This window comes from Dermacentor silvarum, chromosome 1, assembly GCF_013339745.2.
Source record: "Dermacentor silvarum isolate Dsil-2018 chromosome 1, BIME_Dsil_1.4, whole genome shotgun sequence".
NCBI classification, from domain to species: domain Eukaryota; kingdom Metazoa; phylum Arthropoda; class Arachnida; order Ixodida; family Ixodidae; genus Dermacentor; species Dermacentor silvarum.
The window spans coordinates 187,067,783-187,094,471 of NC_051154.1; the positions used below are offsets into that span (position 1 = coordinate 187,067,783).

At 40.9% G+C, this 26,689-nt stretch overlaps 2 protein-coding genes across 3 annotated transcripts in view; one reads left to right on the plus strand and one right to left on the minus strand.

Annotated features, from left to right (window-relative positions):
- Positions 1-20,702, minus strand: part of LOC119436523 (uncharacterized) — a 73,283-nt gene extending 52,581 nt beyond the window's left edge. The window contains exons 1-6 of one of the 2 annotated variants that reach the window (XM_049658368.1): positions 20,583-20,702; positions 12,580-12,734; positions 7,868-7,997; positions 6,790-6,925; positions 3,346-4,110; positions 1,051-1,099 (exon numbers count right to left, since the gene is read on the minus strand). In XM_049658368.1, coding sequence (XP_049514325.1) covers positions 1,051-1,099; positions 3,346-3,958 — 662 coding nt within the window. In that variant the 5' untranslated portion in view covers positions 3,959-4,110; positions 6,790-6,925; positions 7,868-7,997; positions 12,580-12,734; positions 20,583-20,702. The other variant, XM_037703391.2, reaches the window with a different exon arrangement.
- Positions 20,703-21,014: 312 nt separating this feature from the next.
- LOC119436524 (ER degradation-enhancing alpha-mannosidase-like protein 3) overlaps positions 21,015-26,689 on the plus strand; it is a 118,470-nt gene continuing 112,795 nt past the window's right edge. Inside the window, exons 1-4 of the mRNA XM_037703393.2 lie at positions 21,015-21,272; positions 21,821-21,866; positions 23,530-23,630; positions 23,708-23,747. Coding sequence (XP_037559321.1) covers positions 21,169-21,272; positions 21,821-21,866; positions 23,530-23,630; positions 23,708-23,747 — 291 coding nt within the window. The 5' untranslated portion in view covers positions 21,015-21,168. The remainder of the gene's footprint in view (positions 21,273-21,820; positions 21,867-23,529; positions 23,631-23,707; positions 23,748-26,689) is intronic.

Here is a 26,689-nt window from a genome sequence, read left to right on the forward strand (position 1 = left end):
CACTATGAACAGAGTAATTGGCAGTGCAATATATACATTCCTCATTCCCCTTCAACTTATCTATGCTCCTCAGTGGGGGCTGGTGCCATTCACCATGCCCAGCTTACCGTGCCTCCTACGTTTCTTTTATTCTTTTTGTTTTTTTTTTTTGGGTAGGGGGAGGGGGGGCACGCTTATGGCAACCATTCAAGATGGGCCTCTGATACTCCCAGTGAACGACAAAGGGGCAGCAACACGTTAATAAAAGTTGCTTCTCCATTTTCTAATCAACTTTGACAGGTCTGGCAGGGTGTACATGCATGCGAGCCTAATTTGCGGTCAAAAACGATCATCCAACAGGTGTCTACGAGCTGCTACCACCCAACGTCAGTGTATGCGTCTTTCAAGTGCCTTCTTGCGTCGTCTGTATGCGCTACAGTACAGTCGAACCCGGATATATTGAACCCACATATAACAAATTATTGTGTATAACGAACAGCAGTAAAATCCCCTTTACAATGTTTGCATTAAATTTTTTATCTTATATATAGAATTATCTATATATCGAACTTTTTTGTGATCAGATGTGAACCTTCAGATTCGATATATCCGGGTTCGACTGTACTCCAAGTCAGCTGTCAGCTGGAAGCCAGTCAGCAGTTTCAAAAATGATGAGGAAGAACCCTCTGTTCAAAAAGAGCAGGAGCTGTCTTCACATACAAGTTGTTAGCTCCATACTCCACGTTCTTAACTACAAAACCTGGCTGAAATGTTTGCAGCTCTGTCTTTTACCTGCAAAACGTGTTTGCTCATAAAGCAGAAGGGGTGGTTCAGGGCCCCTTAAATATCACACTGGCACTTTAATAACAAAAAATAAAATGCAAGACTAGCATTCCTAAATCAAACTCCTCTACAATTCCACAACAATGTGCACTACAATGCCACCATAAAAAAAGCCTTAGAACTTGTGTTAAACAGCCTTTAAACAGCGAAACACAGGACAAATCAAAAGAACCACAGGTCAAGACCCTTAGAACTTTGTTCTAGCCATTAAAAAAAAACTGATCTTACCACTGATGTGTCAGAAGCGATTCATGGCTTACAATCCAAATTATGAACGCTAGAACAGAGGGAGAGCAAACAATATTGCAATGACAAATATCAGCCTCTAACACATATTTTCAATAACAGACCCTGAACATTCACATATTAGTGTTGTCAAGACCGTAGAGGCTTGGGCTAGTTGGTACATACTCGTGTTTGTCTCCCTTCTTTCTTCTTGTTGTGTTTTTTTTTTTTCGCTCTTTCCCTATCGAGTAGTATTGTCATTTTGCTGAAATACCACAATGGAGCCAAGAATAGTATTGCTGGTACTGTCATCTTATGCTCATAAATGCAACCAAACCATGTAAATTTCTTATGTTATGCCTATGCGTTCTCTTATCTGATGTTGCAAAATGTCTGCAGCAGTAATAGAACCTTCATTTCTTTATACCACCAATGTCCTTTATACCACCAAAAGTGTTGTGCAACAGCAAAAAATTCCAGCACATTCTAGTTGAACACAAAGTCGCAAGATGCCATCACTAGTGTCGTTGTTCATGGTTCTATCTCGGTATTCCAGTAAAACTTCAACTTTAATATGTACACATCTATGCTAAAGCACTTTAATAAGCTAACTTCCAAGGCGGCGTTGCCTCTAAATTTTTCAATCGTGCAACAATCAGTAGTACATCGGATATGTGTGCACTACTGTTCATGATATTTGCTTTCTATATTGCAGCATTTGGCAGCTGAAAAACAATTCGCAAGGCAGCACACAGCCTGGAGGGAATACTGCTTACCAATCAAATCACAAAAAATAAAACCAAGATAGCTAGCTGCCTGTGAACAATGAAATACCAAGATGACAAAATGCAGTCCAAGAACAAACCACACATTGTGAACCACGAGAGCAGGATTAAACACAAAATATTTTGCAAAATGTTAGCACCTTGGCTGAGACATGTTTTCTCCATGAGAACCTCCGATAAAGAAAAGGCCATGAGACACGGTCGTGTATTTCAAGTAACTAATGCACTACATTGCATGTTTTGTTGTCATTTGGATGTGTATGGAAATATGCCAACTTCATTAATTAACTGATGAGAGACTGGCAATTGATCACATTTTAATTAACCAACACCCTACTTTATCAATCTGTTGTTTAACCAGGCACTAGGCAAGTGTGTCAGCTTCCTCTGCAGGTGGTGTATCTGTACGAGTCATCTACAGATATGCAGTATTTCAAAATTACTAGATATGCATCTGCTTTTCTTGGAACATTTTTTATCCTTGTTTTCAGCCAAGTCAACATGACATCAACCTTTAAGAGATGCTGCCATTGATGCAGGTGAAAATATGATGGCACTGTTTTTAGAAAAAAAAAAAAAGCCCTTTACATAGAAAATATGCCACAGGATCTGTTTAAAAAAAAAAAAAACGTATCAGTTTCGCCCTAAAGGTGAAGCATCAATTGCAATAGTAAATTAGTAGAGACCTATTCGGAGTAGGGATAGTAGTTTTATCGGCTGCATAAACTTGGACACATTCATTTACTAACTGAATTAACAAGCATGGTGTGAGCGCGCACAAGCAAACATGAATAGATCACACTCGATGACCGCAGACAGCCACTGTCAAAACGCTGCTAGCAAGTGCAGCCGCTGCTAGCAAGTGCAGCCGCTGCAGCGAGCGAAGGTTCGTACGGTCTATCGCTTCAACGGAAACTGAGTGGCCGAATGCACAGCACATACAAAGGTCAGAACCGTGTGGAGATCGCTTTCAAGATATGGTGCACGCGGCGGGCCGCACCGGCGCAAAGCGCAGTTGTTGGCAGAGTAGAAGCTGCCCCCCCCCCCTCCCTGCCTTCCCGTTCTCCTCCTTTCGCATGGGAGATTGAGTGGCCAGTTCCCCTTGCGCCCGGTTGCAAGGCACGAATTTGGTGCTGCAGCACAACGTCAAACCCCCTCCCTCCCTCCCATACCCCCATGGCCTTTGCGTGACGGAAGTCGCGTTTGCTCGCTGCCGTGAGTTCGCTCTCCGTGATAGCGCGCATCCCCCGCGCGCTTTCACTAGCACACACGGCACGCGGCAACGATTTTATTGCCCTTGGACTTTATACGTAACCTCACGGCGACGGCAGAAATCCACTTGAAGTGTCCATATAATTGCTATCGCAATAAAAATTGTTGTGAGGCTTACAAATACAAACTACACATCACATTACGAGTTAGTGAATGCACGAGGCCTTAATTCACAAATGAGCTAAATTTAGAGTTTGACCTCTGCCCCTAGTGAGAAAGAAAGAAATGCATGAAAACTTACCTGGAGTAGGTGGAATAGTTCCTTCCTTGAGAATGCTTTCAATGGCACTAATTTGAGTCTCTTTACCATAAACAGTTAAGTCAACTCCTTCATGATCCCACTTCTTGACAAAATCCTTCAAACCAGCTAGAAGAGGGCTCTGTGCTCCACAATGTTTCTTCACAGTTTCAAGTGAGTTGAGAAAGCACTGCATCTTTCTGATCAAGTGCCACAGGTCTTCATGCGCCCAAACTTTAAATGAAGCGTTCCTTTCATTTCCATCAATCAAACTAGAAGCACAAAAATCATGGGTCAGACAAAGAGAATGCCTAATGCTCTGTTCTTGAGCCAACATCTCTCCAAAGACCACAAGGGCCTTTTTAACTTCCGCAAAAAGCAAGCAATCAGCATGGCTCAGTAGCTGGCAAACATCTGGCCATGCAAGGTCATTTAATACACGGAAGCAGCACAGCGAAGTTAAGTAGAAATCATGTTCTGCCTTTTCTTCTGTGTTGACAAAGTTTGTAAGCCAGAGATTAGGGTTCAAAAGGCTGAACTCTGTTGGTTCAAAGACGCTTTGCAAAAAATCAAGGATGACGTTAACAAGTGACAAAGCCCAATCCATCATTTTCATATCAGACGAGCTGCAATTCCCTGACAGTTGTACAAGGAATTGAACACTGTCTTCAAGAAGGCATTCTCCTGTTGGTGAAGCTTCATTTGATGAAGGCAATGCCTGTAGATTGGAAAGAGCAGAAAGTACTTCATCTTGGCTGGTGCTAATTCCTGTAAAAACAAAACAATATGTTAACAATAAACTGACTAAAAACAGAACACTAAGAAAACACCACAGGCATAAGTACCAACATGCAAGGAAGGACCTTTAAAATGCAAAAGCCACTTATACAAAAAAGGTAAAGACAAACGTGGTGGCTCTGAAGCACCGGAAACTATAAGGCAAAAGTATCTGCTGTCAGACCCTGAACGTGCCTTGAGGGCATTTATGTTTTTTGTGCAGATGGTGCTACAACATTATAGTACCACTGCCTTGCAAACATTTCAATTTCCTTTTTTAACCATAGATGTATGCTCAATAGTCTGGATATATTAAACAAGACTGTTCAAAATATACTGCCAATGTTCACGTTAAGTTTGACGGCAACAGAACATATTTGGGTCAGTCGTTCAAGTTTCCACAATTATGAGCCAGACAGCTTCACTGAAGATCGAACAAAGGATGACTAATTGCATTTTTAACTTTTACAATGTTTTGTAACCCATGCCTTACAACTTAAATACATGAATCAATATTTGTATAATTGTCTGCTTGCTCAAATACTAGTTCATTACTGTGAAAACAGCATCATTATTGAGACAAACTTGTTCAGCTATCATTTCACAATTGTGTTCAATAAATTAGTTACTTAACAGCTTTAACACAAATCCATTGATTATAAAATTCTAATTAAAAATGAACAGTGTGTTTGCATGTAACTCCCATTTCCTGCTGCCTACAAAAGTTGACTCCAATTATGGAAAATTGACACATTTCGAGCTGTAAAACTATAGAATGGTTTACCAATTTCTCTCAAAACTTCATCTTCCTTTTATGCATCTAAAGTCAAGCTGAAGCATTAGTACAGTGTGGTATTTGTATGTATTGTGTTAATCTTTTTTTTTATGTAACTATAGCATTGTATTTGACTTCATTTGTTGCACTTTTGTTACGATGTATATCATGCGATGGCTTTGGCATTACGCTGCTAAGCACGAGGTCGTAGGATCAAATCCCGGCCGCGGCTGCCTACCGTGAATTGAGTGGACATTAAAGAACCCCAGGTGGTCCAAATAAATCCGGAATTCCCCACTACAGCATGCCTCATAATCAGATCATGGCTTTGGCACACAAAACCCCAGATTCTAAATATCATGCGATTGTGCTTGTCCTTGCTCGTTTTTTTTTTTTTTAAGTTTTTGCTTCTAATGTTCTTGTTGTTTGCAGCTTTTTTTCGTATGTTTCCACATTTTTATTATTAAGCGAGGGTCTCATTGCAGTCTCTGACTTTGGGACCCTCGTCTGTACATTACCTGTAATCCACTCGCTGTATGTTGAATGAATAATAAACTAAAACTGAATTATCTAAGGAAAAAACAACAACAGATATATCACAAAACTGAGACACAAGTACAGCAGGCAAGCCCCCAGCATCGTCATCTTCAGAATAAAGCTCAAGCTCTGCTTCCTCAATTTCAGGCAGAGCATTGTAAAGATCATGGGCTATGGGAAGACAGACAGTTGCACTTATGCACATTGATGTCTTAGCTCAGTACATAGTCACTTTTATCAAACATTTCAAAATTTTATTCTGAAAACTGTTTGTGTGTTCCTGCACAGCAAACCCGTTTAGCTCCTATTACTCATTTGTGTCTTTTCTAGAAATATACCTAGCATGGCTTGCATGTTTTCCTACTAAATTTGTACCTTGTTCACTAAAGGAGAGACAGTGCATGAGGAGCGTCCATTAGATGTGCCCTGCAGATTCTGCATCTCCTCAGAGTGACAGGTACCAGGCCCAGCAAAGTGCCCTGTTTAGGTGCTCTATGGTTATAAACGTGTGCAGAGTGGAGCGTGAAGAGACTGGTGTTGCAACAGGTGCAGGGACAAAGTTCTGTCACTACATGTCCAAAAGTCCACAGACATGGAGAAACACAAGCAGAAGGTCCAAGGTCTCTGCTGAACTGATCTGGTTGCCTTCTTTTTACACCATAGGAACCATAGTTACCTTCAAAAATTTCTCAATGGAACTCTGGCGCTAGTGTCTATGGAAAGTGCAAGTATGGTGGTTCAGCCAGCATGGGAATAATTGGCCATTACATGAATTTGCCTAAACTTCATCCTTCTGGCTGAAAACGGCTTTGAGTCTTTACAAATTGATCACTTTCAATAAAATATTGCATTAAAAATGCAACTATTTGCAATGATTACGCATGTGGGCAGTGACTAATTGGCTTGCTGTATTTAGTAAACTATTTGCGCTTGGAAATTTAGAAAGATAAAGCGTAATAGGCCACGTCACAAGGAACGTCTGAAGCCACAAGCACAAAGATCAGACAAATCCATGTGCTAATCATCATTTCCCATGGTAGCTGAACAGTCGCAGTGCCAGGGTTCCCTCTAGTAATTTTAGTAGGAAGCTCAATGTTAAGAATCGACCAAGCGTCATCCAATGCCCGGGAAGCAAGGTTTTAAGGAAGTCCACAGGCTATCATTACGGCACCACATATAGAACAGAAAAGATTGCTTTGTTGGTAAAGTCTCTGGATATGTAATCAAAAGTGAATCTTGTTCATAGTCACACACTACTTTAGGTGTATAAAACATGCACTTTAAAGATCTGAATGTTTGTGACATTGGCTGAATAACCTTATCGATTTCTTAAACAAAGACGTAGAAACAATGCATACCCTTTATAGGTGAAATACACAATGACCATGTTAATGCAGACACTGTGCAGCTCCAAATGTAAGGCAAGGTCTTAGAAATGTCATGGACTGCTTCAAGCACTCTATGCCTAATTCTTGGAGAAAGTGTTTTCAGATTCTGCAACAAATGCAAACACAGTAGCAAAAAAATTATTATAAAAAAAACAGCACTAATGTTGAGGAATCTATAAACTTTTATAGTGGCACAATCAGGTTCAATTTTGTCAGCATACAAGAAGATGGAGAAGGGAGGTGCTGGAAAGGTTGATGAACAGCCAACAAATTGAAAGGCGACTGCTCAACTATTGACAGCCCAATGAAAAGTCCAGTATGCACATGTTGGTTGAAACTAAACCAAAAAGGAGCTCATGCACATGAGCTTAGACACACAGCAAAGCAGCGCCTCACATCAAAGCTCCGATTGGTTTAATTTAATATTCCATTACTCAAGCAAGGTTCCTCAATTGGCACACATTTAACCCCACAAAACCCAAACACCATTCCACATCAAGGAAAATGAGAACGTGTTAATCTTTATTTCTGGCCACAGTGAGTACACCTATACAGGAAAAAAAAATTTTAATGTTACTTACACAAGAAATTTATTAGTATAGTAATTAATTCGTAAATGGTTTGCTGAACTCACAAAAGGGTTTGCTTGAACTCGCAACTGATGAGTCCCTTCCGCATATCAAAAATGTTACTGTGGGCCCTGTGCAGTTTCCCACACTTAAATCAGAATTTTGAAGTATGAAACTTGGCGTTGCAAAATCAATATGTTGAGCTTTGTGGGGTTAAATATGCTGCAGTACCCATGTTACTGCACTGGATGCCACCTCGTGGCAAATTAAGGAGTGAAAGTAACTAAATTAGAATCAGCTGCTTAGCCTAATGTAGCCCATTTAAGTCAGCCTTCCTTGCAGCATGAGATAGTTTGCCCAAAGCAACATATTCCATGACAGAGCATGACAATCCTTTTTATTTAAAAACTGTCACCTCAACTTAAACCAGAAGTATGAAAGAGACTGAAGATGCATAAGAGTGCACCTGCTCTAATTACCTGAATAAAGTACTCTCTCCAGCCACATGCTGACACAAGTTCCGAAAAGAAGTGCCATCCAATACGTGGGAAGTCATCGAGCACAGACTCAAAATACTCCAGTTCAGCCTCTCCTATACAGTCATTGGCCCTAAGAACAACAGTTTTGAGTTTTTCACAGTGAAACATAAATGATGAAGTGCTTTACAAAGTTTTCAAAAACATAATACATTAAATACTTTTTATGCAAGTTCTGCATGCAAAAGATCCAAAAGATGCATTTTTTCAAAACAGTAGAAATATTATAGTACTAAGCTAAAGCACATGGTTAAACAGTCATGGCAAAATATAAAGAAAGTACATGCACCAATTTCTCACTGTAAACTGTTTCAGAACATGCGAAGCCAAAGCCAATTCTGAACACACTATGACTTGATAGCTACATTATAGTGTGCAAGCACAATGCTGAATTGAAGTCAGATATGCACTGAAGTTAATGAAGCAAAGGTAAATCCCACACGCTTTCATATGTACACCCGGCGACAAAATATTACGGGGCATGAAATCTGAGAAAAAGCTGAATATCTCCGCAGCCTCACAACACAGCCTGGTATTTGCATTTCGGGCTTCGACTAGAATATGCTAACATAGTCGTATACAGTTTTACTGGCTACTGCTACAGGCTGCGGAGATATTCAGATTTTTCTCACATTTCATACATCGTAATATTTTGTCGCCGGGTGTACATACAAGCTCCGACAATAAAGTGTAGCAGGTTGGGGTAGAATTTGAATCCATTGACATGTTGTGCAAAGCCCATTTTACTGACGATAAACTGTGGAGGGTGACAAGGCTTACAATAGAGGTGACATATATGTTATGCTGGAGAGGACATGTCAGGCTCGATGTCCCCCTTCCCCAGGAACCATAAAAGTAGAGAAGAAATTTATCTTTTTAATGAAAAAAAAAAAAAAAATGCACAATGCAAGCAAGAAAAACAAATACTTTCAGGAAATCATATAATTCATTATTTGTATACACAAATGAACTAATGCACATCATAGAGAAATTTCATCATCTATAACACCTGGTTACCACTTTTTTTAACAAGCATTAACACAAAATATAGAGACGTGGTGTGTGGAAAACCCAGAATGCTGGAGACTGACGAAGTCATACAGAAAACAATTCATACTGCTTAAACCAGCACTGAAACACATTTCTTCAAACCTGAGAAACACGCTGGAGTGAGTGCAATGGCTTTCAGTTATATATTCCCAAAGACAGTTTTTCTAAAAAGGACCTAATGTGGACGATACAATCAACAAAATGTTTACTTCCGCATTCCCCCTCAACTCATCAGTTCCGCTCAGCCAGGGCTGTGCTGCTTTTTTTTTTCTCCTCTTTGTGGTGCACTTATGGTAACCTTTCAAGGTTGGCATCCGATGAAGGTGCCTGAGAGCAACAAAGGAGAGGTGACAGGATGGGCAAGAGACATTAACAACTCCCACTTCCCTGTGTTCTAGAAGATCTGGAAGTGCGGGCATGCGTGGACAAGCTTTTGTTCGTAATTAATAGTCATGAATTAATCCATAGATGTGAAATGGCTGGCATCCATGGGTTATCATTCACGTAATTTATGGCGGAAAAGGAGTGAGGACCACGAAAGCTGCAGGAGAGAGCAACCAATTTACTGGGCAAGACTGCAGGCTCCCTGCTGCATGCCGCATTTTCGGCTGGCATATTCACGGCAGCATTGTCTACAGAGCGGGAACGTTTTCTTACCATGTTCGAACAGTGTTTTAGTGTCCCCTTTAAAGTGGTTCCCCATGCCACTGAATTATATGATGCACTCAATTTTTTGCATACTCCTTCACATTCACTTCCACTGGACCTTAGCTTTGAGTTCTTTGCACAGTTTATTTTGACGCCTCCCCCAAAGACCCCTAAACAAAATCAAGATTAGGATTGACATGATCAAAACAAATGCACATAGAGCCGTTCAAAGGCAGAAAGCTTTAACTGCTCACTATTTTACTGACATCTGTCCTCTCATCATAGCAAATAATTTGATCACCTTGAAATACAACTTAGATATGCTCCTTACAATTCTGTGTGTATGCACTACCAGCAAAAATTCAAATGCAAACAATTCTGAAAGTACTCTAATGCTCTGTTTCATTTCTATGTTCACCAGTATTTGTAACAGTGACTTAATACAGACGTCAAAGCATACACTTGGGACTACTCCATGCTTAAAAACCAGCTACAGAGCGATCACACATTGAAGCTTCCATGTAATTACACATAACAAAAGTTCTGACCAGTTAGTTCTTGTTTGTGTTTCAATTTATGCTGGTAGTACGTTTAGTCAAGAAAACATAAGCAATCATGGTGCTCGGCACAATTTCATGAAGTCGACAAGAAAGGGGAGAACACGGAAGGGACTTCTAAGGCTTCTGTAATAAAAAGACACCAGCCAAGATAAAAAGTTTAACATACAAGACAGTTGACAATTAGCAATGTTGCACGGCTGAAACAACACCAATGACAAAGTGTAATGTTCAGAAGATGCATTTATGACTAAATAATCAATTACTAGGTTTCAGTGTAGAAGTAAATGACCACAAAGAAATAAACAGATAAATGGGACAGGTGCTGCTAACAACTATTTATTTATTTATATGTTCCATGAACCCAGCCAATATCGTCAAGCCTCACACCTTTGCCTGTTTCATAAAATATATCACTTCAATCCTGTCCTCAGCACTTCCCTTTTTCTCCAGCCATCATACATTTCAACCACCAGCATAAATTAGACATGGCAAACAGTCTTACTAATCTGTATTTATGCTAACCTTCATCCCCAAAACTAGCCTTGACTGGAACTGCCTCTCCCCCCCCCCCTGCCCCTCCCCTCCTGTCACTTCAGAAACCAACATTGCAGCCTTCAAGATTGCCATCTGGAATTACCTTTAACCCCTTCAGACACCAATTAATTGTGTTCACTGAAAATTTATTTTTACCACATCTCTTGTATCTTCAGAATCATAAAATATGCACAGCTGCAGATTGGTTTGAGAAATTCTCTGTCCTTCGGTGGAATTTTGTCAAGGTTACAGAACGTGGACTCCGTGCACGAATTCTTTACCTGGATGTCAGAGATGACAATGTAAACTGTCTCATGTCTAGCATACTTGGAAAGCACTTACCTGGCCCCTTGAAAACTATGTTCAATCTAAAGTATTGTGAAAAACAATCAATGACATGATCTTGCTACATGACAAGATACTGACACTGAGAGCAGACACCCAAACGTCTACCTTTCAACTCATTTTATGAAGACACTTTACAGACATTAGTCAAACTTGCAGCATGGGTCCAATCAGAAGTGTTTCAAAATGCATATGCCACATTTTAAATATCAGTATTTCTTTCAGTGAAATTGCTTTTGATGTGTTTTCATGGCATGCACAATTGTGCACATAGCACCCGAAGAAGTTAATTAACCTGATTGCAGATGTATATATGTGTGATATATGATATGCAATGTCATACATGATGTGATATATGTGTGTGTGTATATAAGTGTTTATATATAACATTTTTTAAAAATAATTTCCCACTCCTCTCTGTAATGCTCTATGCCCCAAGAAAAATAAATAACTAAATAAATAAATTGCAGTGCAATGAAAATGAATTATCAGCATGTAGTGCTTGTGTACAAATGTGAATATATGTTTGCTCTCTTGCTTTCAAATAAGCCCGTGTTAGCAGCACCTGTCCTGTTAGTGCATGTATTTTCATGGTCATGTGCTTTTGCATTGAAGTCTAGCAACTCATTAACATGAACCAAATAGTCCAGCTAAAGGTTCTTCTTGTGAGCAGCTACCAGTTTCGCATTCTTTAGCTAGATTTTTTTTTTTTTTTTAATATATGACCATTACACTCTGTAAAGCGTTGGCTTGGATGGTGTACATATCTAAATACGCAGTCGAAATCAGGATCCTGGTAAAGATACGTGAAGCAACAAGAAAATATTGAGTTGGTTGATCAAATCCAGGGAGTGGTTAAGGTGGTTTGGTCCCGCAAGCTTTTGACCGGTTAGTAGGTTTATAGCGCAAAACCATAGGGACAGGAAGGACACAGCTCCGTGTTACTCTCACCCATGTTACTGTCACTGTTGAGTCATTGCAGCCTGTCTATGTGGTTTGGCACGATAACCTACAAAAGTGTCATACCAGCAAGGCCGAAACTTTACCATTTGAAAAGTTCTCATATGGAAGGCCACAACAAACATATGGAAGACACAACAAAATGTTGTGTCTAATGTGCAAGAGATGGTGCAGTGATAGCAGCCGCCTGCAGCAAATTAATGTTAAATGCTGGCACATTATACCAATCAGGGGCATGGCACTGTAGGCTGGCTGATACAGACCCTTCACCCCTTGCCTACAACTGCTAGCTATAAACAGTAAATATTTTTTTTAAACTGTTCTTCATGTGCTACAGGAAACGCTGCAAGAGTTCAACTGCATTAAGACTGCATTTATGTAAACAAGCGCATGTCAAAAGCAAGGATGATGCATTCCTTTCTTGACGTGCAAGACAGTCAACACACAATAACAAGAGTGCATCTACAAAACCTACAAATTTTCAGCTCAAATGACTAAACTGATGGCGACTTTCCAGAACAAACCAACACCATGTACACAGGCCCCAATTCCACTTACAGAAGCACATTTACAAAAATTGCAGTATGCAGCCTTGAATTGGTAACAGCTGATTCAAGTCCAGCACTGCCGGCATTTTGTATCTTATTTGACACAGTCACTGCTGCCGTTCTTGAGTGCCTGTGGTCAGATGAAAACAAAGACTGGCTTGCATCCTGCAGAAAGAAAGGTATACATCTTTCGTCATGTTGATTCTTTCAAAGTTGCTGAGAATACACACTATACCCAAAACAGTGGCAACCTTCATGGCAGCAGCCTGACATAGTAAATAAATCAGTGAATTTCAGGAAGGAAGGTTCCTTGCTGAAGAAACAAAAGATAATGTCACCCTTGGTTTATCCACATGCATGAACCATCGATGCTATGTCTAGCAGCATGCATACGATAAATAAATGGTATGGTGCACTTTTTCTCTGAGCTGACTCAATAGCATTTTGCTAGTGCACCATCCATTCAAATATATAGTAAAAGCTGATGCATTGATACAACTGCCTCGTGATTGGCCAGTAAAGATAAACACACCAGAAGAGTAAACAAAATGTTTCATATAACAAGAGTGCCGTGTGTGAGCACGCGTTATGCCATTTTTGCTGGCCTAAGAGCCCAGCCAAGCTCACTTCATAGTGATATCTCATTTTAACTGTTTTATAACTTTTTCTTACATAATGACAAGTTGCATAATACCTAAAGAGTGCTCTTGTTATTGCATTTAGTCCTTATTTTGTTTGTTGGTTGTTATGTGCTCTATATCAATGTACTGTCCCCACTTACACAACACTACAAATAGGAGCTCGTGAGGAATATGTAAATAAATAAACATGCTTAAATGCATTGGTTGTTTGTTACTTGTGTTTTGTACAATAACTAGAATCATTCTGTCCCATAGGTGTTTAGCTTGTATAATGTAGGTGTGCAATTTCAAATAAACTTGAGTTCTGAGTGCAGAGGTGTAACATCCTTGTTCTTTGTCTCATACTGTGTGCACCGCTCTATCAAAGATGATAGATACTAGTGCACACTGTGACAGTTTATGAATGCAAAAGCTGCACCTTGAACCCCACAAAGACATTTTCATCCAAAAGCTGTAACCTAAAGGCTGCTAAGCAAGCTACCTAAATTGCCAACAGCTGAGCTGAAGCTCCATTCCTCCGCCTTCCCACAATATTACAAAGACCACACACTTAAAAAGGGCACAATAGTACAAGTGAGCACCACACAGACAAAGTTCACTGTTTATTAGAGCACTTTCTTTGCTCACTCTCCCAGGTTTGATGCGGCTGCTGCTGCTACTAAGTCAGTCGCTATGTCGGCAGATATATTTGTGGATATGTACAAGAAGGTTATATGTGCACCGAATGCAAGTACCAAGAAACGGGCTTATATGACCCCTGTATGCTGATTGACTAAGTAGTACCAGTAAGCGCACCTCCGTTCTAGGGAAAATAAATAAACTACATCAAACCTGAATATATATGCCGGCTCACAGGTATCTCTAAAGCACATCAACCTCTTAATAGAACAGCGCCATTATATTCAACAAGTTCTTTTATTTACTTTTCTTCGGTTTAGCTCAGTACGTGCCACTTGGTGTGTGCCTATTCTTGCCCAGTCCTCCAGAATGGGTATGTGCCACAGTGACACAGGAGGTATAGAATCCTTAAATGTAGCTAGGTATGTGTTATACTTCTTTGTGGGTGCACCTGTCATCCCTATTCTTCCCTCGGCAAGCATTATACATCCCATTTGTTCTTGTGATACTGCTGCATAGATGTCTCACACTGTGCATCCACCTGATTTAGTGTTTGCATTTGGCATAGCTCATGAGTGAAGTAGTGCATAAACAAAAAATGCATAATATTAAAGTTGTGACCTTTGCGGTAGATAACCATAAACATTGAATGAGGTTGCACACTGCATAGGACAAAAGTAAACACAGCTCCACGCATTGCTGTTAGCTGTATAGGATTTAATACACAACACCTGAGAGAAGGACACAATGGTCAGCGAGGTCAGGACATAATGGTTGGCTTTTTTTACAAAATTAAGTATGTTTACACCACCGACTAGAATATGGATTGTGTTCAATGTTCCAGGCAGCCCATCTAGGCCACTAAAGCCTTTTGGTGCACTTTTCCTGCTGAAAGACAAGATCTTGTTTTCACTGGCTGAGGGTTTTGCAAACACCCATGAGTGTGGAAAGGCCACAGTGATGCCTATATGCATCTTGCCCACTGCGCAATCTACTATGGGCACCTCCTTCACATTTGGACAACTTCACATAGCCACAGACTCCCTGCATTGACGCTGTGCTCTGGCACCTGATGGCATCACTAATCAGATGATCGCTAACCTGCCTGATGAATGGAAGAAACATCTAACATTCTTTAATCATATCTGGGTAACTGGAGATCTACCATCATCGTGGAAGTTGGCTATAGTTGTGCCATTACTACTTAAGCCCAAAAAGAAGAGAGCAGCCTTGGCATCATATCGACAGGTTTCCCTTACTTCCTGCATGGTGAAACTGATGAAAAAGCTTGCGTGCGTCAGACTGACATGGTGACTGAAACATTATAAGCTTTTTCCATCATGTATGTCTGGTTTGCAGCAGCGTCTGAGTGCTCAAGATGACATCCTTGATTTGGTAAGCCACATCAAACATCAACATGCTTACGGATTTTCCATACTAGCCATGTTTCTTGATTTATCAAAGACCTATAACAGCGTTCTCCGGGTTTCAATAATTGGTCAGCTAATGGACGTGGTGTCACAGGTCACATTTTAAGTTTTATAAATATACTAATAAATAACCAGCAGATGCTGGTGAAATTAGCGGCAGCGATGAGTACCATGACAGAAATCTCGCTAAGCGTACCTCAGGGAAGTGTATTGTCGCCCATGCTATTTAACGTTGCCATGGATGGGTTACGAGATACCCAGAAGGGTGCATGTAAGAGAGTACATGTATCAATATATCCAGATGATTTATGCCTTTGGCTATCTGGATACCGACACAAGCACCTGGCAGTAATGGCTCAATGGACCGTTGTGTCTGCACGAGCAGTATATTTAACTAACTCAGCAGACAAGTCCCATTTTGTGTTGTTTCTTGGGTTGCAGCAAAGAGCCCCGAGGATGATCTGTACCACACATTGATTCAACAGTCCAATCATGCATGATTTCTTGGCGTTGTACTTGACTCCAGAATGTAGTGGCGACGTGCTCTAGGTACCACTGTCTTTCCCTCGAACCGTACCTTAATGCAGTTTGAAGAATGGACGGTGTCCATCTCCCACATTGAGGAAGACACCCTTCTTCGATGTTGAAGTTATGTTTTGCACTTGCGGTGAACCGCAAGCTTTTCCATTTGCCTTTAATATTGCCGTCCAAGTCCCAATACAATCGGCTGCTCTTGATGTACCAGCAACAAGGATCCTCTCTCTGCCTTCTTGCATTTCAACCCACTGATTCAGGTAGAGCTCTTCTCCAGAGACTCTCCAGAGACTTCACAGATGGACTGAATGTGACCCTCAACACACTTCGCCTACTTGACATGCAATTTCCCTGAAAACTAAAACACTTAGAAAAACCATGGTCGTACGAGAGTGTGGAATTTCAGTTAAGTATTCCCAATGTTTGTACTAAGCGCCTTAAAGCTGTGGCAGAAGCAAGGTATTTGGTGCTAGAACACATTGACAGAATGTATGAGTTACCTACATTTATACATTATACCTTCAGTTTGCAGATGACATTGTCCTATACAGTAACAACTGGGACGAATTACAGCAAATGATTCAGGACCTTAACCGAGAAAGTGTAAGAGTGGGGTTGAAGATGAATATGCAGAAGACAAAGATAATGTTCAATAGCCTGGCAAGGGAACAAGAATTCAGGATCGCCAGTCAGCCTCTAGTCTGTAAAGGAGTACGTTTATCTAGGTCAATTACTCACAGGGGACCCTGATCATGAGAAAGAAATTTACAGAAGAATAAAATTGGGTTGGAGTGCATACGGTAGGCATTGCCAAATCCTGACTGGAAGCTTACCACTGTCATTGAAAAGAAAAGTGTACAATCATTGCATTCTATCGGTTCTAACATATGGGGCAGAAACTTGGAGGTTAACAATGAAACTCAAGAACAAGTTAAGGACCGCCCAAAGAGCGATGGAAGGAAAAATGTTAGGCCTAACATTAAGAGACGGGAAGAGAGTGGTGTGGATCAGAGAACAGGCATAACCGATATTCTAGTTGACATTAAGCGGAAAAAATGGAGCTGGGCAGGCCATGTAATGCGTAGGATGGGTAGCCGGTGGACCATTAGAGTTACAGAATAGATACCAAGAGACGGGAAGCGCAGTCAAGGATGGCAGAAAACTAGGTGGGGTGATGAAGTTCGGAAATTTGCAGGTGCAAGTTTGAATCAGCTAGTGCAAGACAAGGGTAATTGGAGATCACAGTGATGGGCCTTTGTCCTGCAGTGGACATAAATTTAGGCTGATGATGATGATGATGATACATGGATGGTTCTGTCAAAAAAGACAATGGAGCTTGTGCAGCAGCTTATGTCACTCCTGTTCTCAAGGTGTCATTGGCTGCCAGACTGGACCACGTCGTGTCCTCTACAGCATGCGAAAGTGTAGCCACTGAAGCAGTCTTACAGAAACTGAAGTCGTACCAGCCGCAGCCTGTTCTCTTTTCAGACAGCAAGGCTGCCCTGCTGCAATTATACTACAATGTCTGTTGCCCCTAGACAAGTGTATTAAGTGCATCTTACGTACTGTTAAAGAGTTACACATCATGGGTTTTAGCATTGTTTTTCACTGGCTACCCTCACACATCGGCTTAGCAAACAATGAGGCTGCTAACAGTGTTGCGTGCACAGCGTTGGCATTAAGCCCAACGAAGAAAACCTACTTAAGCTACTTTCATTGATTGTGCTCCTCACCACACCGTGTGACTAAAAGACTATGCAGAACTGAAGCTGCCCGCCTCTGCTGTCAGTACAAACTCCAGCTTGGCAGTACAAGACCGGACTTAGCGCATCATTGTCGTGTGTGCACTGCCCAGCTCTCAGTGACATTAAAGGGGCCCTGAACCACTTTTTATCGAAGTGGAGAAAGACATTTGAAGTGAAAATATGCTAGTTCAGAAATACTTTGCCGCAAAAAGTACTTCAATGCGGTCAGCAGAAGCGGAGTTATTGGCAATCAAACACGGCCTCTGCCGTGCTACCCTTCCTCCTTCAATGCCTTGCACTGCGAAGGCTACGGCAGAGTGTGGTGGGGCCACAACGCTCCGCCTTCATAATGCCACCGTGGCGTGCAGTTCAAATTTAAATTTGGATGTTAACATAGACGCCACGACTTCCGATTTTGGTGCCTACAACGCACTAAACGTAAGCCAAATGCGGTCGCCCACAGCAAGTGGACTCGTGGCGGCACCCCGCGGCGGCCGCGGTGTAGCCGACTGCAGCGACCAATAGTAGCCGCGTATTGGAATGTGCTTTATTACGTAATAAAGCACACAGAAGAGAGTGAGGATCATAGCTTCTGTTGAAATGAGAGCGTTTGAGAGAAAGGTAACTTCGCGCTCCGCTTGCTAGCTCCACGCACCGCCTACGACAGCAAAACTTGGCTGAGATGTTCACAGCAGTGTATGCTACCCACGGACTATGTTATTTCACCAAGCCCGAAGGGTGGTTCAGGGCCCCTTTAACCCTTAACTGTTAGAGTGCCCTGAATCTGGTACAGAACACAAAGTGTTAAAAACTGGTCTCAAACATAGAATGACTCCGCACACAAGGGCAAGTGACAGTTTGTTCCCGCGAGGAGGTTGGATTTATAGGAGGGAGGTGTTCTGGCTTCAACTAAAATTCCTTCTCGATATATAACTGGAATGTGAACGGCAAGATTTTTGGGCAGGCTCGAAGAGAGAAAGTATCATGGATGGTGTTCAGCATATCACATCCTGCTTGAACTCCGTCCTCACTGTTAGTCCCCGCATGTATTGCGGCAGGCATGACTAACGCCCTTGATAAGCAGCACTCAAATGGAGCAATTGCTGGCAGCTTTTGTAAGGCTAGGTTCATACGCAGCTAGCAACACCCTTCCTCTTCACATAGATTCCAACAAGTGTGTTAAATCTGCACACACACACACACACACACACACACACACACACACATACACACACACACACACACACACACACACACATATATATAGTTTAGCTTTGACGAAAGCTGGTCCACCAGCCGAAACGTTAGCAAAATATACTGCGCAAATACAACGTACATCGTACTCTCTTTTCTTCATTTTATATATATATATATATATATATATATATATATATGTTTTTTTTTTTTTTTTAAGGCACACGCTGCAGTCGTCTTGATAGGAGCTTGGAATAGGGGCTCCAAACACAACCGAAAATTGAATACAGGTTGATTTTTGCTCTCTAGCCTGAGAGGCAATATGCCGTCAACAACCATGCTGAAAATGATCAGCCCACATGTCCTTTAACACACCGAAGCCTTTCAGGGTCACAGGAGGGTCGCAAAATAAAAATTGAGCAATATCAACTCCAACTTACATTTTTCCTATGAAATAAAAAAAACTCCAGTTGGATGCATTGTAGGGGGACCATCCATGGGAAGTACGGAATACTATGTCAATAACAAGCCCAGTATAGACTGCTTCTCTGGCTAGTTTGAGGTGAAATTATGCATAGAAGTTAAATTCTGAAGTGGGTTTTGTTCATTAACATGGTTGCCCCCCCCTGCCCCCTGCTTTTGCAGGAATAAGTCAAAACTATATGTCATCTGCAGCTATGACTGATTACTTTTGGTGCCAGGAAGGAAGATGTCTGTTGTCCGTAAAGTAAAACTGCTAAGCAATATGTTACCTAAGCCTTAAATCATGCCAGAGTCTAAACACAATATCATAGTCAAGGTATTCATTTCCGTATTTTGCACAAAGGTACGTGACATAAGCATCGCCCAGAGCATGCATGCCTGTTTTCACTTATCGTCTGCTTTGTTCAGTGCGTGAAGCACACCTTTATTCCACAATCATGGCTTGACAAATAAAGGAGAGAAACATAATATGAAATAACACTGTTTAAAGAGTCCTAAAATGTCAGCCTTTATCATGAACTCGAGGAGCCTGCAGTCCCTTCTTGAATTCGTGGTGAAAATGTCACTGGATAAATGTGCATCAAAAGGGGAATAGTCCCACAGTTTCTAGGATTAGATTAAACGCGCGCTGTAGAGACTCTGAGGCATGTTAATTGGATACCGTGAGAGGTTCGCAGATTCTTCATAGGTGAGCAGCCCTCTGCTGTCTTTGCAGTCACAGACGAGCCAATGTTATTTGCTAATAAGGACACATACTTATGAACTACTTCATAACATCAGGGGCTTCTACAAGAATTAATGAATTTTTCAAAAATAATTCTTAATTGGCGGCAAACAACGTGGGGCCTTTGGCATCACGTTGGCGGAAAGCCCTCGTTCCCTAGCGCTTAGAAACACAACAAATGTCACCACAGCACCTACAGCGTGTCAATGCAGGCTCCGGAGGCAATCACAGTAACGCGCGCGTGGGCATTTCGTCGTGTGCTTTAAGTTCACTGGTATCGAAAAAGAACAGAAGGGAAGGAGAGTGGAAACACTTTATACTATTTTCCACTGTTTCAATTTTGACTCAGGACACGTGCTTTTTTTTTTTTTTTTTTTTAGACTCTGCAAACTGGTGCAGCCTACCTGGCGCTAACGCGCAGGTTCTCACGCTTGCCCGCAACAGTCCAGCGCAGTTTACAGCAGATTAGAGAGATGTCCACGAATTCACAGAATACTTACCTCCTGTTGAAGAATGCGCTCCGCAAAACGAAGTGCGCTTTTAAGCAATGAAATGTCCCGCCCGTATTCAAAGCTGCGAAAAGCAGCCATCGCAAACTGCAACGTTCCAAGGAAATGGGACAGTGAATATGGTGAAACTGTGACCTTCGAGCATGGCCTTTGAGATTTGTTTTTGCTACATTGAGAAACGTGAGGCAAAAGGTTTCCTACTAAAATTTTTGTAGGAAACTCTATGCTCTGAGGTACACTGTAACTGAGGTGTAGTAGCCATTATAACTAAAAAAAATAATAGCAGGAAGCCTGATAATGTCTAAGAACGTTGACTAATAACCTTAAACATGGCGTCTATGACGTATTTATGGTTGTAAAAGCAAGGCCTTTGAGATTTGCATTTGTTACCCAGCTAGGGCGTGTATTTACAACATAATAATTACGACTATATTTCATTTTTGCATTTATATTTTTAGTTTATGGGTAATTTAAGAATTAAAAAATTTTTTAAAGAGGCATAGACACGCAAAAAGAAAGCGTTGAGCTATGGTGGGGATTCATCGCTAGTGAGATCGCTGCCTGCTGCTTGCTTCCCTGCATTGATGCAGTAGGAAACTGGTGGGCGAAGGGGAATCGGAGACGATGGATTGTATCCTAAAATTTTTGCGCACACGCTTACCATAACTCTAGTCAAAACGTCAAAAAACAGACACTTTAGATCGATCCCTCCTCACCTCAAATGGCATCTTTTCATATTACGGTAGTGGCGATTGCTGGCATACTGATGTGCATCGTCGGAACCACTACCGAAGCCGTAACTACGGAAGAGAGAGTCCAACTGCGGTGAGTTCCTCTAACACATATTAACTTTTGCTTGCGTACTATTAACGTCATTGCCGTAGAGCATGGTCTAAAGCCCTTGCAATTTCGGCGCGGCTGCTTCCTTGCTGGCTGATATGATGTGTTTGAATCGGTCATCGAGCCCTGCACCTGTCAGTCTCTCTACTGATGACGTCTCGCGTTTTGCTAAAGCGCAGTTGTTTGCCCGTTGTTCACTTGCTACGTTCGCGGTGTTCATGTCTGTGCGTGTCATTTGCCAAATAATTTGTTGACATAAGTGTTGATGTGTTGTTCTCCTTGCATCTCAAACCTCAAGCCCAGTGTATAGTGCTTCGAGGACCAACGCAATTCATATGATACTAAAATGAAAAAAATAGAAAAAGAAACAAGCGTAATTCGGAATTTTTACGTGCTCGACATCCTAATAAACGACCGGGATGTGTACTTGGGCTTTCGCGCGTGTGCATGTAGTCATTGATAGGAAATAGTGTACCTTGCAACCAATTCAAATCTCTCCTTTTTTTTTTTTTTACTCTTGCCTCTTCTTGCAGGGAACAAGTTAAAGAAATGTTTTATCACGCCTACCGGGCTTACATGGTATGTGTTATAATTCTAAGATCCTTGGCTGGGTACTTTCTTGCATCATAGTTAAAGTTTCTGATTATTTGTATGCCTGTGAACTAAGCTGAATCAATTTAAATAGACCAGCTTATGCACACTATGTTGTAAAACATGTAACTGGTATAGGTGAAACCATATTACAACAGCACAGTTGTTCCTCTCTGACCTCTCTGATGGTTACATAAAGATTGGATGTTCACTAGTCAGTCTTGCCCTTAAAGTTCAGTGCTTTTCCGTTGGTTCTTGAGGTGTTCTTGCAGTATTTTACATTTGTTTACAGATATGTATGTGCTGTTGTGAAGGTCCACAGTATTATTTCACATTCATCCGAAATTGCTAAAGTTCTTAAGCTGACCTGGTGGAGCATGCTTGTCAATTGCTTTGGCATTCATCTTTCGAGTAGTAATTTGAGCTTTTAACAGAGTATTAAGGTTGACTATTAGTTGTGCAATCCATCCCTGTGGTTTTGGCCTAATGAAAACTGTACACACGTATGCTCGCTTTTCTAAGGTAATCGCTGCTGTGCAAACTGATGCATAGTGGTGTGCAAATAGTGATTTTTGAGACCGAATCAAATACGAATCAAATAGTGCCAGAAGTGAATCAAATATAGTAGTTTTTGAATAATGAATAGCCTTTATCACATTAATATAAAACGATGTTCACATAATGGTATTCTGAAAATTAGCAAGTCTCCGTCATTACATAGTACGTTATGAAGCTTTGTTTATTAAAACGTGCAAATGAAGCATTCGGAGCAAACATGCAGTGTCTTCGCATGCGCATGACTCTTCAGAGTGTGCGAATGATTGCTGCATAGACTGCAAAGTGTGGCCACCCAAGCAACATAGCCTGCTCCACCATGCAAGTTCTTATGTTTTATGTCTATGCTATGCACGTACGGGTGAAAATTTATGGTATGTTTGCCCCAATTTATGTTTAATTGGGCACAGTTAACATTTTGAAATATTCGAAAAATATTTGCGTTTACGAGTAGTGACTATTCAATTCGTTATTTGAACGTTTCGAATATCTACCTACCTACTGCAAAGTGCCTGGTATGAGGCAAAGAATGCTTCACGACAAAGGAAATGAGGCACATTCTGGATACAATAAAAAATTATCTTTTGCCCAAGTCATCCATGCTTGGGAAAGAAATGTCTGCGATATAAAGCAGAGTAGCAGAGAAGTCGTAGCAGAGAAGTCGACTTTCCAGAAGAATTTTGCAAAATGTATGTTTCACTTTTTGTATAGTGATTGGCCTGTTGTGTGCGTGTGTGGGAAAGGAGGAGGGGTTACTCATATGTCAGCTGTGGGCTCTTTCAGAAATAACAGCTGTTCTGGTCTCTATAAAATGAGGACAGAAGCAGGATTTGAAAAACAGCTGCAACTCCCAAGGTTTTTTTTGGCAAGTTCAAAGAGAGTGAAATAAGCTGACAAACACTAAGCAACTTTAATGCACATGAGATTCAAGTCACTTGACAGTATAATTTGTAACATGTTAGTGTTCTATTTACTCTTGCCTAAACAAAAAAGTTGGGCCCATTTATAGAATGCAGCGCGAACAATGTGCGAACAGGGATAAAGAACACATGCAGATGAATGCTCACTTCAACTGTGTGCTGGTCAATTTCTCCAGGATAATGCATACCCAGCTGATGAGCTCATGCCTCTGAGCTGCAAAGGCCGATATCGAGGAACGGAGGCCAATCGGGGGGACATAGATGATGCATTGGGAAAGTAAGTCAACCTTCCTACATGCACTCAGAGCCTTGCACTGTACTGTATTGTGACCGTTTTATTTATTGCCTTTGCAGTTTTTCATTAACCCTAGTGGACACCATGGACACATTAATGGTAAGTGACAAGGGGGAAAAAATATCAGGACAGAGAAAATTTATTTTGTATTGGGTACAAGTGTACAAGAGTGAACTTTGTGGGGCGTTACCAGTATAAATAAAGCATTTTTTCTAGTTACAGCCTCATGATAACATGTCTTAAAGGGACTGACAACTGGCCAGAATGTGTTGTGAAACGTTGATGGCCATGGAATGACCATGATTTATAGTGGTAGAATCCAGCATGCTGTTCGCAAATTAAGTAGGAATTCTAATTTTAAAGTGGCAATGAAAGTCTCAAAAACCAGTAAGTGGCACGAACTGGCGGTGAAGCCTTGGTACTTTGGATGTAGTATGTGATATTACTGTACAAAAGTTGGCTGTTATTGAGTACCGCATGCTTATTGCTTAAAACTGCAGTTCATATATGATTAGGCTTTTGCGCTTTATTCTGTGTGTATTACGAAGTAAAAAAATCTATGCTAACAAGCGGCGCTCGCATCTCAATGCGTGGCGGCACACATGGTTGCTGTTTTACACACGTGGAATTCTGAGCATGCGTGTGAGCTAAAATCATTGAGCTTGCTAAAGTCATCGATAGACAACATGCTTCGGAAATCAAAAGCGCACGCGTGGCTATGGCAACACGCTGAATTGCATATCACGTATGTGTAAAGCGTTGTTTCAATTGAAAGAACTTGGCTTGGCTAAAGAATGCCCTTGACTTGTTAATGACAAAAGCTGTTGTACAGGAAACCACAAAAACTGTAGCTATTATTGCATAAATAATTTAACACTTCTGAAAACACGAATTGCAGGAACATCGGTTTGATAAACAAAATAATACTTTCTCACACCTGCGACCACACTTGTCGTCTGCCTTTCACCAATGCCGGCGTATAATCGCTATCGTGCTCACCTATCACTGTTTTCAGCATGCTTCCAGAGAACGACTGCATTCTCACTGCAGATAGAAAAGTTCTGATAAAAAAAATTGTGTTTTTCGCATTACCACCGCATGATTGGACACTCTGACCTATAAGCTTTTCATTACACTAAAAAAATGGGTACCACAAAAATTGGTTGTCAGTCCCTTTAATTGGCAAGAAAATTAAAAATGGGGGATACTTCCCATGTATATGCCTTATTTTGCACTGTGTTTTATATTATGTGTTGGTAACAGTGACATAGATACCCACCATTAAAGGTGTACCGACAGAAAAGTTTTGTCTGGTTTTATTTCTCTATTGGTTAGCTGACCAAGTAATTGTGCTTTGGAGCCTCAATTACTCGAGGGCACAACAAATAAAATGTGTTACCTTTTAATGCGGCCAGTTCAAAACATGTGGCAAGTATTTCCCTATGTATCACTTCTGTTCTGTCGCTAATAAAGATAGATTGATGGAAGAAAACAAAAATTGCGTTGCTTCAGACTAAAAAAAGAAAACTTCTTTTCACTGGAACTTGATGTGTGATGTGCTGGTGTCGTAGTACCAGACACCACTGACGCATACACACACACACACACTATGAGTGTGCTGCCGAAGGCAGAGCCCATTCAATACTCAAGGGGAAGTGGGTTCCTCTGGTTTTCCAAGAGAAGCACACCATTGGAAGGACCAATTTGGCAGTTTTTGGTGAAACTAATTGTATGGCATTACCCCGGAGCACTGGGCTGACTAGCACACTCTTGAGCTGTTTGTGATACCACGTGATACCGCTTGGTTTTGGCACGTAAAACCCCAGAATCAATCAAATCAACGTGACACCGCTTTTGGTGATGTGAATATTCAATCTCCCTTTTCACGTCCGAAGCCACACTGCACTTTGAGTGCGTTTCGAACTGGTCGCATAAAAAGGGCTGCGATTAATTAATTGTGGCGTTCTCATGGAATTGAGACCTTGTACCATAATTATGGAGTCAACAGCTACCTAACAAAGCAAATCGTAATTTTTGTCAGTACTCCTTTAAAAGGGACTTGAATGGCAAGGGAGACCTTTCGTTTAACAAAAATGCCCATTCTCAGATGGTGTCAAACATCATATTGACATTACTTTTTAGTTTGGTCAAAATCTTGAGGTAAAATTGTTAGTGTTATTTTTTGTAATGTTGCCATAGTGTTATTGCTGTACATTTTCCACCATTTTCTAAAACATTGGTCAAAACCTCCAGCAATACAGATGTCATATAATAATAACATTAATAAAATTATTACATTGCACGACCAGGAATGCCATCCAATTGGGAGTGCACACAATGCTAACAGCCTCCAGTGAATGGAAGTGCAACAAAGACACTAACTACAGCCAACAATACAACCCAAACTTATCTGTTAGTACATTAGTACATTACAAGTACATTACATTTGAACGTCCTTGTATATAATTTAAGGTGAAAAGGCTTGCAAAAGTTCCAATGAAAACAATTTAAGTTTTCTCAGTAAGTATTGAGGCTACAAATGCCATGTAGATCAGTACGGTTTAGAAGTCACAAGTGAATATATGTGTTAATTAAATTTTATTTAGCATAGACAGCTAATTTTAACCACAGAACACAGCACACATAAGCCCTTGAGCTTGCCCAGAGCCGTCTAGAATATTTCAGCAGTGTTTTAATGCTGTTTTTACTTCCATAAATAATTGGTAGTAACCTGATCTTGAACCATACTAAAATATATTTACTTAAAACAGTATTCTGTATTCAGCTTCTAAATGTTCTGTTAATGTTTAAAGTGTAACAGTAGCATTGTATGTCAAGCTGCAGCTTTACAGTAATATTATTGTCTTAACACACAATTTTAGCCTAACATAGGTAACAATAATGTTACATTATTCTGTAGCACGTTTTGCTGCGTGGTTTAGGTGCCAGTGCTGACTGAAACCACGAAGGAACTCTTCTACTGCTATTTTAACAGCTTTCCTTCATTTATTTCCTATAAATGTCTTAGTAGCAGCCATTAC